This window comes from Antennarius striatus, chromosome 17 (assembly GCF_040054535.1).
Source record: "Antennarius striatus isolate MH-2024 chromosome 17, ASM4005453v1, whole genome shotgun sequence".
Taxonomy (NCBI): domain Eukaryota; kingdom Metazoa; phylum Chordata; class Actinopteri; order Lophiiformes; family Antennariidae; genus Antennarius; species Antennarius striatus.
In genome coordinates, this window is record NC_090792.1 from 20447491 (window position 1) to 20464256 (window position 16766).

Genomic DNA, 16766 nt, shown 5'->3' on the forward strand with positions numbered 1-16766 from the left:
CACACACACACACACACACACACACACACACACACACACACACACAGCTCAGGAGGTTGATGGTTCTCTCACCGGGACACTGACTTTCCTGAACATCTCAGCTCCTCGGCGGGCGTCCAGCAGAGCGATGTCCTGTGGTGTCGACACGATGACTGCGCCTGCATGACACAGGTTATAACACTACAAGTAGTACACAACAGGTTATAACACAAAACATTATTACACAACAAGTTATAACACGACACAACATCTTATAACATGACAACATATTATAACACAATACGACATGTTATAACACCACACGTTATAACACAACACGTTATAACATAACATGACACGTTATAACACGACACGACAGGTTACAACACAACACGTTGCAACACGTTTTAACACAACTCATTATAACATGACAGGACAGGTTATAAACCCAACACGTTATAACATGACACAACAGCTTTACATCAGCAGCCTGATCTTCATGCTTTGCTGACCTAAAACACTGGATCTCTCTTGGACTACGTGTGTGTGTGTGTGTGTGTGTGCGTGTGTGTGTGTATGTGTGTGTGTGTGTGTGTGTGTGTGTGTGTGTATGTCGCTAACCTGCTACTGGGATGTTTTGTGAGATTGACAGCTGGACGTCTCCTGTTCCAGGAGGCATGTCGACAACCAGATAGTCCAAGGATCCCCAATCCACCTATAACCACACACACAGACACAGACACAGACACACACACACACACACACACACACCTCCATCTGTTACAATCTATTTCCTCCCGCCGTCCGTCGTCGGCCTCAGGTTGGTCTCACCTGCCTGAGCAGCTTCTCGATGGCTGACATCACCATCAGGCCCCTCCAGACGATGGGGGCCACGTCCTCCACCAGGAAGCCCATGGACATGCTGAGGAGGAGGAGGAAGAGCAACACATTCAAATTGTTTTCAGGTAAGCGTTCAGACAAGAGGGGAAGAGAACGTTTTCCTCACCAAGGAACTCCATAGTTGGTGAGAGGAATCATCAGATTGTCTGAAAGAGAAACGATGACTTCTTAGTTCAGCGTCATCCATCCACATCTAAACTACATTTCAAACCAAATAAGGTGTCGTACTGTCAGAGAGCTCCGGGTTTCCCTTCACGTTCATCAGTTTGGGGATTGATGGACCGTAGACGTCGGCATCCAACAGACCGACGGATGTAGACTGAGAGAAGATGGAAATAGAAGAAATATTAGTGATCACCAGAGTATTGATCACTGATCAGCCTGTCAAGTCAGTAAGAAGCTAAATAAAAGGATGTGACATTAAAATCCTTACCGGATTGTTCGCCATTAACGCCAGAGCCAAATTCACTGTGGAAACAGATAAGAAGGTTTTCATCTTCCAGAGACTCACTGAAGATCCATCATCACACATGAAATGAATTAACTCCTTCTGCTTTGGATGTTCTACCTGCCGTGGTGGACTTTCCCACGCCACCTTTCCCTGAAGCCACGACGATGACCTGCTTGACCCCCGCGATGGGCTTCTGCTTGGGGAGGCCTTTGGCCATGTGCTGCTTCTGTCTCTCCTGCAGGGCTTTGGCGTCCACCGCCCTCTGAGGAATAATCAAGCAGGAACACAGCAATGAATACAGCATGAAGGACAACATCCTGACTGGAAATCATTTATTATCTAGTAAATTTAAGCTACAATAAATTATTTTATTCATCGTTAAATAAGAATGTGTTACATATACACAATAACTGCTTTGTCACTGTGAAAATCAAGATTATTATTTAAAACGTGGTAGGAAACGAAATATGGGGGTTTTCTTTCGTACGACACAAACTATCAATTTTTAAAATAAATATATAATAAATAATAAAATAATAAAAATATCCGTGCGATTTGAAACCCTTTGATTTTAGATTAGGATACTAGTCAGTTTACATGAATGACATTACACTTCCGGTTCATACTTTCAAAATTTAATTATATTGAGTGAAAGTGCCCGAGTATCGCACAGAATTTTTTTTAAAATATGTATCTTTGCCTATATAAATTTCATTTATACAATCATACACACCTAGAATAATAATTTTCTTCAATAAACGAGTTTATTTCACCGCTGTCACTTTTATTTTGAATACACACAGGACAACTTCCGCTATCACGCTCACTCTCTTGCTAACTTGACGTAAACATGGAGCTAGCTCTCTCTAGGTAGCTTGCTTGTAGTCTAACTGTTGTGCTTACAGAGAGAAACAATAAACTTACCTGACATCTAACAAACTGTAGACAACACGCAGGTCCATGTGGTGGTAAAACCGAAGGTTTATTCACACACGCTCTCAGTAAACGGGACAGCCTGCTGTAGGTGACGTGAGCCATGTTAGCTGTTTAGAGGCGAGACTCGCTAGCTTCATGAGCATCAATGCTGCGCAGGTAGGTTTACGTTCTATACATAAACCCAGTTGGGTTTTTTCTTTAAAGTATTTTCATTTTTCTATCCTGATTAAACAAACAAAAATGTAAATTTTTGCTTCAATCTATGTTTTTTTCGTATACAACTATCTGTTCAAATTAAAATTTGCTTCACAAAATGCAAAAAAGCTGCGCAGCTTGGAGTCTCGTTGCATAACTCTGTGTGACGTCACCCGGAAGTGCTTTGCATGAGTCTTTGTTGTTCATTTCACACTTTCTGTCTTTTTTAACTTGCACAATTAGTTCGCCGTTCCAGACGGTGACACCGGGCCGGTTTCTTCAGCGGCAGACGGGATCATGGCGGAGCAGGGCCGAGCTCCGGTGGCCCGGACGGTCCTGCAGCAGTGTCTGCGGGCCAGGCTGCAGGTCAAACCGGCGGGTGAAGCCTCAGACGCGGAGTTCGTCCAGGTGAGACCAGGTGTGACCGGATCCAGCGTCCTAATATTTATAGGTTTAAGACCCATCATAATGCACATATAAATAAAAATAATATAAATAAATATAAATCGTATTTATATAAATAAATATAATGAAAGTGGGAAGGCATGTTCAGGAGAACATTAGAATATTTATTGTACATAAAGAGACGAGCTCTAAACTTCTGTGTCCAGATTGACAGAGGAACGGTGATTTATATCTGCTTCTTCAAAGGAGCCACAGATGACATCCTGCCCAAGATGGGTCAGTAACCCTTTTCGACCTTTGACCTCAGCATCCTCCTCTGTAAACCCCTCACTTTGAGATGCGAACCCGTCTCTCCCGTCCTCCAGTGTCCACCCTGCTGAACCTGAGGCTGTCCGAGTCCGACTCGGGGAAGATGGTGTCGGTGCTGGAGCTCCCCGGCAGCCTGCTGATCGTCCCTCAGGCCACGCTGGGGGGGAAGTGCAAAGGCAGGGCCATGCAGTACCACCACAACATCAGCAAGGAGGACGGCCTGCGCCTCTACGGCTCCTTCGTGGCTCTGTGTGAGGCGGAGCTGACGGCTGTGGCGTCGGCCGCCAGCGGGACGCAGGTGAAACACGGGACATACGGAAACAGACAGGTGCTGACGCTGGACACCAACGGACCCTACACACACCTGATGGAGTTCTGAAGAACTTAGGCATCACTAGCGTCGTCATGGAGATCAGTATCTGTCTAATAAACACAAATATTTTCATTCACTTCCTGTGAAGTCCAAAAACTGCCTTATTAGTTGTTCCACACAACAAAACAATACAAAATTTAGAGGATCTAACTACATCCACAATCAACAACTTCTAAGTTTAACTACAAGAATAAATATGAACATGGAATCCAAAAGTTGTTTTGCCAACTTAAAGGCCAAAAAGCCAAGTAACATAGTATTTACAAAAGTTTAACATCATTAGTTTTTAATATTTCCAAGGTTGTTTGGTCTGAAATAACTGAAGGGAAATCAGCTGATAATAATAGTAAAGCACAAGTGTGAAAGTTTGATAAATAAAATAAAAATCAGATTTCATATACGTTCTTGTGTCGGAAAACAGAAAAGATGAACACCGGATTTAGTCGAATTTAATCCGTTTTGCTTTTATTTTTTAACAAAATGAAGCAGAAACTTAAATATTCCATCTCTAATGTTTAATCCGACCTTTAAAGGTTCATCAAACTCAACTTTATTCATCCGTTACAGAAATCCACACAATTTAGGAGCATTAAGAGACTTTCTGGGGTGAATTTGAATCAGGATTAATGTTGTCATGGTAACGTCCACACATGAAAGGGCACCTAATGTTCAGTCGTCAATCAAACCTGACTCAAGTTTAACTTAGTTCAGAGAACTGGCGTTATATTTTGGATTTATTGATCAGAAATTAAAATATTTTGAGTCGTTATGTTTTCATTTGAATAATTGTGTTTAACAGTTTAGGAAAATACTAGAATATTTTATAAAAGCAGTTAGAAAAAAGGAGGTCAACAGGTCAGAACCAGATCCCAGTAGATTCTGTGGGCGAACGCTAAGATGGGAACCATCGAGTCTTCATCCTGAAGACGACTGGAGGTTCGTTTTTAATCAATAATGATTTACATGAAATATTCTCACATTTATAGACTTTTTTTTTTTGAGCTTCAGGACAGAATTACCCAGATTTAAAAAGAATAAAATGCTCAAAACATTTTATTTTACATGTAATGAGTCTAAACAATTTTCACTCTAATAAATACAAACTGATTTTTCCATGATGGGTGAAGTTCAGGAGAAGCTGAAGAAAATCTGTTGTTAAACTTCTGCATTTAGTGCAAAACATTTAAAAACGCAATAATGGCCAAAAGTATTCAGACACACCTCTTAAGCAGTGAACCCACAGGTGTCTACAAACATTTGTCCACCACTAGGTTATCCTGAAGAGTTCAAACATGTCCCAATACTTTTGTCCACAGAGTGCAAAAAAATGAGTTTTTTTTTGTAACACGTAAAGATCTGCTAAAATTATTAAAATTTTCTTTTCAAGAAAGCAAAATGTGTCATCTTGGATCAACAACGTTAAAAACAAACACACACACAAAACATTTTCAGACGATTCCGTGACGCACCAAAGTCGTTTCATGATTCCATCAAATGCAATAAAAAAACCGGCAGCAGCTCCAGCGTCGACATGATTGTTCCTACAGGAGAATAACCGTCTCTGAATCAACCGCCTTGATTTCACTTCCTGTCGTCACGCCGGAGGGTCGCTGATGTGTCGTTTTAAAACAGGATGAAGTCAACGACCAAGAATCGACGGCTCATCCTGTGGGGATCCTCTTTGAGGCGCTTCCAGCTAAAAAAAAGTCACTTCCTGTTGAAGTGAGTCCAGCTGTCTCACTTGTGATAGTTCCATGATCTATTCAGTACTTTTATTTTGAAAGGGTCGACAGCAGCCGTGGCCTCACGCCCTGGATGCTTTTGTTTTTTTATTCCATGGTTCAGTCGCCCTCCCACAGACAGTCACACTCCCTCAGCGGGTTTCTCTGGCGCATGGTGGTGATGACGGTGATGCGGTTCTCCGACAGCTCTCGGAGCTGGTCGATCAGCCCCCGGACGCAGGGGCTGGGCCAGGGGTGTCCGTTCAGGTAGTCCCTCAGGATGAAGGAGCGCTCCACCAGCAGCTCCAGGCGCTCCAGGTGCCGCAGGCGGTGGAGGCTCAGCAGGTCCTTCTCCGGTTCCCGACGGAAAAACCTGACAGAGAGGGAGGCGGCCAATCAGAGACGAGCGCAAACCAACACAGGTAGTCCTCAAGATATGAACATCTGACTTACAACCACTCGGACATACGAACAAATGTGCACCACCATATCCGACTATTGTAATTCTCCTTTCTGCCACAACCCCCACGGGGGTTGTGGCTACTATAGTATTTACAGTAGTAATGACATTACTGTAGTATTTACAGTAGTAATGACATTACTGTAGTATTTACAGTAGTAATGACATTACTGTAGTATTTACAGTAGTAATGACATTACTGTAGTATTTACAGTAGTAATGACATCTAAATGACTTCCGATGGAGATTAGAGATTGAAATTTGATAACAATTTACAAACAACTCAACTTATGAACAGCCTCTGAACAGGTGTTCGTATGTTGAGGACTTCTTGTCCGTCCCATCAGACCCGTGTGTTTACCGTATCCGGAGCGTCCTCAGCTGGGGGAACAGCATGGGGATGCGTCGGCACAGGCTGCCGCTGGAGCGGTTCTGCTCGATGTCCAGGTGCTCCAGCGCCGGCACCTTGGGGGCCACGGAGTCCATGTCCTTCAGGGTGATGGCGACGCGCAGCGTCAGCCGGGTGACGGACGACGGGATGGTCGTGGTGTACGTGGCGAGGGAGTTCCCACCTGGGAGGACAGACAGGAAACGTTTCACGTGTGTTTCTACTAGCCCCGCCCACCCGGGTAACAGACACCAATGGACTCGCCGATGATGCTGAGCGTCTCCAGCTGCTGCAGGGGGTGGAGCCAGGACGGGAGGCGACACTCGATGCCCTCCCTGATGTAGCGGTAGCGGACGGTCAGAGAGCGCAGCGACGTCAGGCTCCTCAGGGCGTCCTCAGGCAGGATGGTTTCTGGGTAATCCACCAGCTCCAGGCTGGTCAGCGCCGGACCGCCGTACCGGGCTGCCCCCCCCAGGAAAGAGGACAGTTACAGCGTTCTGGTTTGTGTGCGTTCCTTTTTTGACAGGGACACACGTGTGTCTCTGGGACGTGAGCTTCAAAGGTACTTCAGTCAACAAAAATATTCACTATTTTCAAATTCTCCACTTAAATTTTGAACACGGAAACCTCCATTATGTCTCACCTGTCTGAGTCACCTGTGTAGTTCACCTGTGTAGTTCACCTGTGTGATTCACCTGTGTGATTCACCTGTCTGAGTCACCTGTGTAGTTCACCTGTGTAGTTCACCTGTGTGATTCACCTGTGTAGTTCACCTCTGTAGTTCACCTGTGTAGTTCACCTCTGTAGTTCACCTGTGTAGTTCACCTGTGTAGTTCACCTCTGTAGTTCACCTGTGTAGTTCACCTGTGTGGTTCACCTGTGTGACTCACCTGTGTGATTCTGTCTGATTAAAATCGACCAATCAGCAACAGGTGTGCTGCTTTTAAGCTGCAGTGAGAGAGGAGTTAGTTCGACCCCCCAGAGAACAAGAAGAGTCCTGTTGGGTTTGTCTGTCTGTTAAAACTTCTTTGGAACGTCTGATGGTGGGATTAAGAGATAGACTAATAAAGGGTGATTGATTGATTGATTGATTGATTGATTATCACCATGCCTCCAAAAAGATGCAAAAATAGGAGAAAAAATAAGTGACAATGAGTGTTTTCTTACATAAAAAACGTCAATGAAGAAAAAGAGACAGGTATTACTACAGGTATTACTACAGATACTACTACAGGTATTACTACAGATACTACTACAGGTATTACTACAGATACTGCTACAGGTATTACTACAGATATTACTACAGATACTACTACAGGTATTACTACAGATATTACTACAGATACTACTACAGGTATTACTACAGATATTACTACAGATGCTACTACAGGTATTACTACAGATACTACTACAGATACTACTACAGGTATTACTACAGATATTACTACAGATGCTACTACAGGTATTACTACAGATACTACTACAGATATTACTACAGGTATTACTACAGATACTACTACAGGTATTACTACAGCTACTACTACAGGTATTACTACAGATACTGCTACAGATATTACTACAGATACTACTACAGGTATTACTACAGATATTACTACAGATACTACTACAGGTATTACTACAGATATTACTACAGATGCTACTACAGGTATTACTACAGGTATTACTACAGATACTACTACAGGTATTACTACAGATACTACTACAGGTATTACTACAGATACTGCTACAGGTATTACTACAGATATTACTACAGATACTACTACAGGTATTACTACAGATATTACTACAGATACTACTACAGGTATTACTACAGATATTACTACAGATGCTACTACAGGTATTACTACAGATACTACTACAGATACTACTACAGGTATTACTACAGATATTACTACAGATGCTACTACAGGTATTACTACAGATACTACTACAGATATTACTACAGGTATTACTACAGATACTACTACAGGTATTACTACAGCTACTACTACAGGTATTACTACAGATACTGCTACAGGTATTACTACAGATATTACTACAGATACTACTACAGGTATTACTACAGATACTACTACAGGTATTACTACAGATATTACTACAGATGCTACTACAGGTATTACTACAGATACTACTACAGATACTACTACAGGTATTACTACAGATATTACTACAGATGCTACTACAGGTATTACTACAGATACTACTACAGATATTACTACAGGTATTACTACAGATACTACTACAGATATTACTGAATGTGTGTGAAGGTTCTTGGCTCAGTGTCCACAGGAGGATTTATGAATTAAAGGCAAAGAAAACTATTGAGTGAAAAGAAAAAGTGAAACAAAAACTGTTACGTCTTTATTTCTAAACGTTTTTCTTAAATTACTTCCAGACTTGAACATTTTATAAAATAATTTTTTTCTTTTTCCTTAAACAGTTATGACATCGTTATTAATAAAGTTATTTAGATGAACAATTTGTTTAGGTTTTATATTGTATTATTGGTTAAAATCAATCCATGCGTCGCTTCTACTGTATATTCTGTTATTATGGGATGTATAAACGTCATGTTGGGATGAACACATTGTTCTTGTAGCGCATCCCATAATGCACTGCTTTCTGGAGGTAACACGAACTCTGCTGTATAATCTGAGATTGCCAGGTTGGGATTAGGCTCAATCCTGAATCATTTAATCCCTACTAGCCCTTGCCGGACAGGTGACGGGGGGCTCACCTGGCTGCTCCGGGTCGGGGGGGCTCAGGTAGTCATCGGGCAGCGGCTCGGCCGGCTCCCCCCTCATCCCCCAGGATAGGTGCTTCAGCTTCTTCAGGTGGAGCAGCAGCTGGTGGAACACCCCCCGGGGGACGGGCCGCACCGTGTCCAGCCCGTAGCCCTCCCCCTGCTGGTGGAACAGCAGGAACCGCAGGTTGACCAGGCGGGACACGGTCCCGATGAACTCCCCGGTGGAGGTCAGGCGCACGTTGCACACGCTCAGGTGCGTGAGCCGCTCCCGCAGCTGCTCGCTCAGCTTCCGGCCCAGCATCGACTCCTCCCACGTGGCGTTGCGGACCCCCAGGTCCCGCAGCTCGGGCAGCCGCGACAGGTGGTCCAGGTACTTCTCCTTGTACAGCCGCCCCCCGTCCACGAACACGATGGCGGTGACGGACGGGAGGAACTTGACGAGCCGCCGCCACTCCTTCCGCCGCAGGTGCCGCACCGCCACCCGCGTCAGCTTGCGGGCGCGCAGCGTGTCCCAGAAGCCGTAGGTGTAGCGGCGCAGGTCGGACAGCACCACCGCCTGCTCCCGCCACAGCGACGGGTGGTCCACCAGCCGCCGGAAGTAGCGGCACGACATCCGCACCGCGTGCCGCTCGTCCGGGCTCAGGTAGCGGAACACGTAGACCCAGACCTCCGGAGGGAGCCGCGCTAGCTCCTCCATCGGCCCGCCAGGGGAACCGGAAGCTCAGATGACGTCACGCGGGAACATTCGGTACAAACAACGACACCCCACCCGCCCCCCGGTTTGTGTTCATTACAGATGACCGGAACCGTCGGACAGACGGTACCGTCAGGTGCTGCTGGCGCTGTGGAGCCGTCGCGCGTTGATGACGTCAGTTATTGACAACGCGATATCCGCTTGTGATGGTTTCACGTTCACATTAGTCTGAGCGGTTTGTCCGCCTAGGATGTAAGACCTGGCTTTAAAAGAGGAGTCTTTAACGAAAAAACGGTCAAATAAATAAATAAATAATGGAAACACCTTAAAATACGAGATTTAATTCGTTCAAGTTAGTCAAACGAATCTCCCCATTTAAAATAACTCATTTAAATCCGTTCCAGTCTTGTAAAAAAAGCCCCCAAACCCTCTATTTTATAAAAAAAAAACATTTTCATCAACCAATTGACATGCAGTTGACTGTGTCGGATTAATTATAAATTACATAAACGAGGATAAAGCATGAAAAGAAACACAATAATTATGAGAACACACCAACGAGAACGAGATCCGGTCTCACTGATGTCGTATCCATCCGCCAACACGTGGTAAAGAACGAGATCCGGTCTCACTGATGTCGTATCCATCCGCCAACACGTGGTAAAGAACGAGATCCGGTCTCACTGATGTTGTATCCATCCACCAACACGTGGTAAAGAACGAGATCTGGTCTCACTGATGTTGTATCCATCCGCCAACACGTGGTAAAGAACGAGATCCGGTCTCACTGATGTTGTATCCATCCGCCAACTAGCGGTGCTGTCCAGAAAGACGACTAGTATCTCGAATAAAAATATGGACACAGTGACGACACGTATTTCAAACAAGCAAACAGTGAAATATTTTTTACTCCACGCCCCTCCAGGTGTGTGTTACCATGACAACAGGATCAGCACACAAACATCTTTTCATTAGTTTTAATTATTGATGAAAATGAAGACAAACTAGAATAAATGAAGAGATTTGAGAAAACATTAGTCAGGTCGATCAAAGGTCATCAGGTTGGAAGCAGGAAGTGAAAAATCAGTTGAAATTAAATCATGGCATGTGTTAGCTCTCTCTGAATTACCCAGAATGCTTTAGTGTCCATGTCAGCTGTGGTTTTGACATGAAGATGAACAGAAAACAGACTTGTCTCTTCTTTCTGCTCCTGGTTCTTTTGTATTTACAGCTTAGTGTTGAAATCTCTCTACTTGGTGTGACGTGAAGTTCTGCCCCGCCGTGTTCTTCTGTCGAGACACGGCGTCAGTGAGGAACATATTAACACATCACCAGCAGGTTTACACTCGACTAAATAGTGTTTAGGTGAATAACCAGATACAGGAAGAGGAACATTTATACACGAGTCTTAAAAACACCTGTAGGGGGGAGGGACGACACCTGTTTCCCTTCATCCAGTCTTTGAGCTAAGCTAAGCTAATCAGCTGGCTTTCAAACTTCTGCTAGAAATGCTCCGGTTCCTCCTCCCACCACGCCCCGGTGGTCGCTCCCATTTCCCTGTCATCTAATATAAAACATAAACAGCCCCAAAACACGTGAAAGCCAACGACCACACCCACCCGAACGTTCTCTATGGTGAAAACATCAGACGTCACGTCTGTGGAGAAAAGAGGAGGCTTCAAAACCCCCGATTTAGAGACGATTTAGCCCCCGCAAGATCAGACGAGCAAGAATTACTACGTGTGAAGACCTTCTGATTTCCTTCGAAACAGGAACACTTTCATGTCTTAAAGGCTTGTAGCCGTCAAAGTCCAACGATGTTAGTTTGACCTCCATCTCTGCCCCGGCGAGCCCGGACCCCCCCCCCCCGCCTACTGCGAAGGCGAGAACGTCAGGACCATCCAGCCAATCACGAAGTAGAAAAGGAACACCGGGTACACCACCAGAGCCTTGCGGTTGGGGGGCTGGCTGTCGACCAAGAAGGCGGTGGAGGCGAAGGTGGACCAGCCGAAGGAGGCGGTGACCACCACCAGCCGCACCACGAAGCTGACAGTCCCCACGCCCCCCACCAGGACAATCCGGCACACCGCCATGGCGACGGTCAGCGGCATGATGCAGTAGCCCAGCACGCACAGGCTCTGGAAGAAGGAGATGGTGCCCCCCAGCAGCTTGGAGTTCAGCGTGATGATGATGGAGCCAAACCAGACGATGACGAAGACCTGGGGGGGGGGCACAGACAGGATTCAATGACGTCACAGCCATCTGATTGGCTCACACCATGAATGTTAACATAAAAATCAGACCTCTGCGAATTGTGGCCCCCCCTGCTCGTCGCTGTCCGCCGCCCCCCCCTGGAGCAGCAGCGCCAGCGTGACGCAGAGCAGCAGCGGCCCCCACAGGTCCCAGTCCCGCAGCAGCGCCGAGCTGCGCTTCGGGTACAGGACGTGGACGAACTTCTTCCCCACGGCCCGCAGGTCCCGCAGGATGGTCTCCTTCACCGGCTCGTCCAGCGTGGAGAAGCCGTCGTCACGGAGGGAGGAGGCAACGGGCACGGAGATGTCCCCCTCCACCGGGATGTCCCCGGAGATCGACACGTCCGACAGCCCGGGGAACGCGCGGCTCTCGTCGGCTAGCGCCATTTTAAGCTAGCAGCGGAACGGTTAAAGAGGCGGAAACGGTACCGGAGGTTTAGAACCCGCTGGCAGAGCCCATAAGCGGGTCGAGATCGAGACTCGGGTGACGGGTGACCCAACAGACCGCCGGGTTCGGGTCCAGATGATCCAGTTCGTCCCGCTGGTCGTGAAGATCCGCTGCTCCACGTCAGATAGTCGTGTTTACTTCCGTATGACGTAAGACACGCAGATCCGGTTTGTTGCGTTCAGGGACTCCTGTGGAGCTCAGAAACAACACGACTATTAAAATCTGAAAATTATAATCAAACGTTTTGATTTGAAGAGAACGCAAAAATAAAGAAAATAAAACACAATGAATAGACTTTGATATGTGCTTTCAAGTCGAAGGGCTAACACAGACCTGAAAATATATTCAGTGTATAAAATAGCGTTGCGCTTCACAATGGTGGAAATTGTGGAATTTGATCACAATTAAAAATAACTTGAGATATTTTAATGCATTGAGAAAATATCGTTAAAACATAAATGTATATTTCAGATTAAATTTAAGTTCAGATACAGAGAATCTAAAAAAATATATATTACGGATAATCTTTTTCCTGTAATTATATCCCAAAACTTTGGTCCTGAAAGCATCACAAGTGTTTCTGAAGGCGACGCCTACTGATGACGCAAACATCCGTCGACTCTCGTGGATGAAGTCGTTTGTTTACGTCCTGAACAATGCCTCCCGGTTGAGTCGCTATTAGCTGGTTTTAGGATGATTATCTCGTTAATTCAGATGTTTTAAATTCGGTTCATAGATTTTAACGGTCGTCGGTTCGCGGCAGCGGCGGAAACATGGAGCTCTACCGGGCGGAGGCGGAGGCGGACTGCGAGGAGCTGCTGAAACGCTTCAAGGAAACCGGGTCGGTCCGGTTCGAGGCCTTCAAGACGGTTTGGAGGGAAATGAAGTTCTCACAGATCTTCTAGTGAGTTTAAACTAAACTAAATCAAACTTATTAATTAATCTGTGTTTTCTAATTTCTTATTTTAATACACCCTGGAACAGAAAGGCTGCAAACAGATAATAGTGATCATTTATTATGAGTCTAATTCTAGTGGGAATAACATTCTGATCGTAATGAAACACAGAAAACATGAAAGGAGGAAGAGAAAAGATGATAGTCTGAAATATGATGGTTAATATAGGCTTAAAAGAATATTTGTAATGAAACTGACATTTTATAAAATATGATCAGATTTAATATGACATCTATTCCTTCAACACAGAAGCAAAGAAACCATTTTATTCTATTTCAAATACATTCATGTTTTTTTACTCATTATCTGACGTTTCATTCTCATAATTATGCTTAATTATTCCGTTTATACCAGATATTCTCACATAAAGGCTCTACATCACAGTTAACTATCAAACATCCTGCTAGCGTTTCATCGGTGACGTCCTGATGAATACATTTAAACTTTATTGACGTGTTGCTGAGTCGTGTTTGTATGTAACGTGCCGTGTCATTCTTTCCCAGCGGCGCTGCCACCTGGGAGTCTCGAGCGTTCAGCCGTCTGATCCTGAACGCTGCCTGCAGCTTCTTCCTGCCTCCGTTCAGCTTCCACGTCCGGGTGGGGGGGCTTTACCTGCTGCACAGCCTGTATCACTGCCAGACTACCGCCCCGCCCGAGCAGGTGAGGAGGACACGCCCGGTCACGGGGGGCTGATCACACACTAAACACTTTCTAGAGTGTTTTTCTTGTGTGCGGCTGCAGATCCGGGTCGCGCTGAAGGACTGGGGGGACGTGAAGAAGCTGGAGAAGGACGCCGTGGACGCACAGCATTACGACGTGGTTTACATCCTGCGCCAGCTCGTCTCCCACAAAGCCTTCCACTTCACGGCGATGCCCTCCGCCGTGAGTCCTCTAAGTGAGACGCGATCCAGAACCAGAGGGGGGTCCTGGTTCTGACTTGTGTTTCTTTTCAGTCTTTATCATTGTTTACGTAACTTACATATAATTAATTATACACAGGTAAAGTCTGCATGTCTATTGGTTGATAAAAATTTGTTGTTTTTCACAATTTAGGTGGTTTGGGGCTTTTTGACAGGCTGGAACGGATTGAAATACCGGATTAAACTCGTATCTTGAGGTTCTACTTTATTTGCAGTTTCATCTTCACACTTACCTCCTCTTCATCTCCACCTCCTCCTCTTCCTCTCCCACCAGCTGACCTTCAAGTCCAAACGTAAAGTGGAGAGGTCGGCGTTGTGCGATGACTTCATTGAGCGGACGTCTCGTCCTCAGGAGCTGGTCAGCATGGAGCTGCTGGAGGTGAGCGGAGGCTCCACTCTTGAGGCGTGAACTCCTGAGGCGTGAACTCGTGAGGCGTGAACTCGTGAGGCGTGAACTCCTGAGGCGTGAACTCGTGTTCTTTATTGTTTTGCAGGAATTGTCCAACGTCCATGAGCTCTATGAGAAGATGAAGGCGTCCGTTTCCTCCACATCAGACTCGGCTTCGTCCGTCAGTCTGATCCGTAAGAACCTGATCCCGGAGCTGCGCAACGCTGTGGTGGATTTCTACAAGTGGCAGCACACAGAGGTGGGACGGGGGCACAGGTGGCGCCGGTGCCTCTGAGACAAGCGAACACCTTCTAACTGTGTTGTTGATGTTTGATCAGGATGTGGAGGACGACAGCGGTGAAGGATCGTCGTCTCAGCAGGACGTGAGTGAAACTCTCGGCTTTGCTTGAGGCGTTATAACATCTAGCGCCCCCTGCTGGGGGGGGGGGGTGCTGGAACGGGAGGCACTTGTGTTCCTCTAAATTTGTAGTAGCACATTTATCCAAATGGGGGCGCTATGTGTGTTTTAACTCCCTGTTTCGTGCCCTCAGTGTTCTGACAGAGCCACACTCCTCGCCGCCATCAAGTCCAAAGCGTTCGGACACGCCACAGAGGTTTGTGTCTCGCGCTGAACGTTTGATCTGGAGTTAATTTAAAAAAAAAAAAATTCTCCACATCACTCCCTGTTTGTTTCTGCTTCTCTCAGGCCTGCAAGTCGCGGCGCCACCGTCAGGTGGAGCTGGACGTGACGAGCAATGAGGTGGCGGATGTCCGGCGCCGAGGCTCCAGGCCGGTCAAACGATCACTCAAAGCCAGAACCCTGACGAACGTGAACGTCTCAGGTGAACACCGCCCCCCCAACCCCCCGGGAGCAGTTCTGTGTTTCTACTTCCTGTCAGGTGACCTGTGGATCTGTGTGTGTTTCTGCTTCCTGTCAGGTGACCTGTGGACGGACGCGGCGGACACCACTATGATCAGTCGTCTCACCACGCTGTCCTCTGAATGTAAACGTTCATCCCACTCAGGAAATGCTGCGTTCGCTTGAGCTCAGACAAATGAGCTCTTCCTGAACTAGAATATATTCAGTTTTTCTATTTTGTTCTCTTTTTTTCAGAGACAGTCAAGTCGCCAAAGACGTTCCAGTGTTCCTGAAGGCATCACGACAGGAGCTGCTGTTTGTTTCACTGTTATTATTTTAGAAATATTTTTTTATAATCTGGAAGATTGTGCTTCCACTTGTGAAAATGTCAATGTTTTTACGTTTTAAAATGTTTTAATTTTTAAGAATGATGTCAAAACAAAGTTGTCTGTTGATAAAAAATTGATCTTTCTGCTTCTCTTGAATTCAGAAAGATTTTTTTTATTTGCAGCTTTCAAGTTCAGGGTCAACAATGAAGCAGAGATTGTGTTTACATGTTTACACAATTTTTAGCAGAGTAAACAGGAACAAAAATGTCCCTCAAGTTTATCACTCAGCAGAATCTGTAAAATTAAAAATGGATTCCATTCTGTATCATTAATAACTTTGTTTGTGGTATTTAAAATGTTTCTTTTATATGAAATAATTTTTTTTTAAAAATTCTATAATTATCAATTTTGTTTCACGTGAAGCTCTTTTTAGTCAAGACAATTTAAATCTGGGAAAAATTTTGGTTGTGGTTTCAATTTTTTTTTAAAAATTTTTTAAGGTCACACATTTCATAATGCATGGAATTAAACATTGCAATAAACTACACTCTACCATTGCCCAATTAGTTAATTACCACTTTTAAGCATTGCCCATCAGATTCATGGGAAATGTAGTTTTTGTGATGCTACTTTAGTTTCTTCTAAAAACAGAAGTTCTGCTAGACCAGGTGAGCTAATTTATCCAAATGCTAACCTATAACTGACTATTGTCCATAGATAATTTAGCAACATTACTCATTTAATAAGTTACTAAGGTTTACAAAATAGTTAATAAAAATACTGTAATTTTAATTATAGTAAAGCAGTGGCCATGCTAACTTGCTGGAACTAGATAAAACTTAATTTTTCTGTAGATTCCGGCCGTTAAATTTTTACAATTCAGAATTTAAAGTGTCTAGAATCAGAATTCCGAGAAATAAACTTCACAACTTCAACACAAATCTCACTGTGTACTGTTAAACGAGCTCATTTCGGTAAGGACGTTCGCGTCGCCACGCTGAGCGCTGGTGTTTCCTACGGTCCGTGAAGGCGTCTG

General features: G+C 45.0%; 5 protein-coding genes across 6 annotated transcripts in view; 2 read left to right on the forward strand and 3 right to left on the reverse strand.

Annotated features, from left to right (window-relative positions):
* nubpl (nucleotide binding protein-like) overlaps positions 1-2396 on the reverse strand; it is a 3408-nt gene extending 1012 nt beyond the window's left edge. The window contains exons 1-8 of the mRNA XM_068339023.1: positions 2255-2396; positions 1448-1592; positions 1313-1347; positions 1108-1198; positions 986-1025; positions 811-901; positions 601-694; positions 73-158 (exon numbers count right to left, since the gene is read on the reverse strand). Of these exons, the coding sequence (XP_068195124.1) occupies positions 73-158; positions 601-694; positions 811-901; positions 986-1025; positions 1108-1198; positions 1313-1347; positions 1448-1592; positions 2255-2368 (696 nt within the window). The 5' untranslated portion in view covers positions 2369-2396. The remainder of the gene's footprint in view (positions 1-72; positions 159-600; positions 695-810; positions 902-985; positions 1026-1107; positions 1199-1312; positions 1348-1447; positions 1593-2254) is intronic.
* A 239-nt stretch (positions 2397-2635) lies between these two features.
* On the forward strand, positions 2636-3734 carry dtd2 (D-aminoacyl-tRNA deacylase 2). Of its 2 annotated transcripts, none has more exons than XM_068338358.1 (3): positions 2636-2879; positions 3113-3142; positions 3232-3734. In XM_068338358.1, exons 1-3 carry the CDS (start codon positions 2759-2761, stop codon positions 3552-3554), a joined length of 474 nt encoding a protein of 157 aa, XP_068194459.1. In that variant the 5' UTR covers positions 2636-2758; the 3' UTR covers positions 3555-3734. The 2 variants fall into 2 exon arrangements, with proteins under 2 accessions (XP_068194459.1, XP_068194458.1); XM_068338357.1 differs by having other exon boundaries at positions 2636-2869; positions 3073-3142.
* Positions 3735-3950: 216 nt separating this feature from the next.
* On the reverse strand, positions 3951-9918 carry LOC137610648 (uncharacterized). The gene is made up of 4 exons (XM_068338354.1): positions 8876-9918; positions 6382-6579; positions 6091-6301; positions 3951-5642 (listed from the first exon to the last, which is right to left on the reverse strand). Exons 1-4 carry the CDS (start codon positions 9579-9581, stop codon positions 5390-5392), a joined length of 1368 nt encoding a protein of 455 aa, XP_068194455.1. The 5' UTR covers positions 9582-9918; the 3' UTR covers positions 3951-5389.
* A 537-nt stretch (positions 9919-10455) lies between these two features.
* Positions 10456-12724, reverse strand: yipf6 (Yip1 domain family, member 6). Its single transcript, XM_068338356.1, has 2 exons — positions 11882-12724; positions 10456-11797 (listed from the first exon to the last, which is right to left on the reverse strand). Exons 1-2 carry the CDS (start codon positions 12215-12217, stop codon positions 11450-11452), a joined length of 684 nt encoding a protein of 227 aa, XP_068194457.1. The 5' UTR covers positions 12218-12724; the 3' UTR covers positions 10456-11449.
* Positions 12725-12903: 179 nt separating this feature from the next.
* snapc1b (small nuclear RNA activating complex, polypeptide 1b) lies at positions 12904-16223 on the forward strand. Its single transcript, XM_068338355.1, has 10 exons — positions 12904-13182; positions 13738-13894; positions 13976-14116; positions 14429-14533; positions 14649-14801; positions 14881-14925; positions 15094-15156; positions 15249-15384; positions 15481-15546; positions 15657-16223. Coding segments are annotated over exons 1-10 (999 nt in total). The 5' UTR covers positions 12904-13051; the 3' UTR covers positions 15659-16223.
* Positions 16224-16766: the final 543 nt, after the last annotated feature.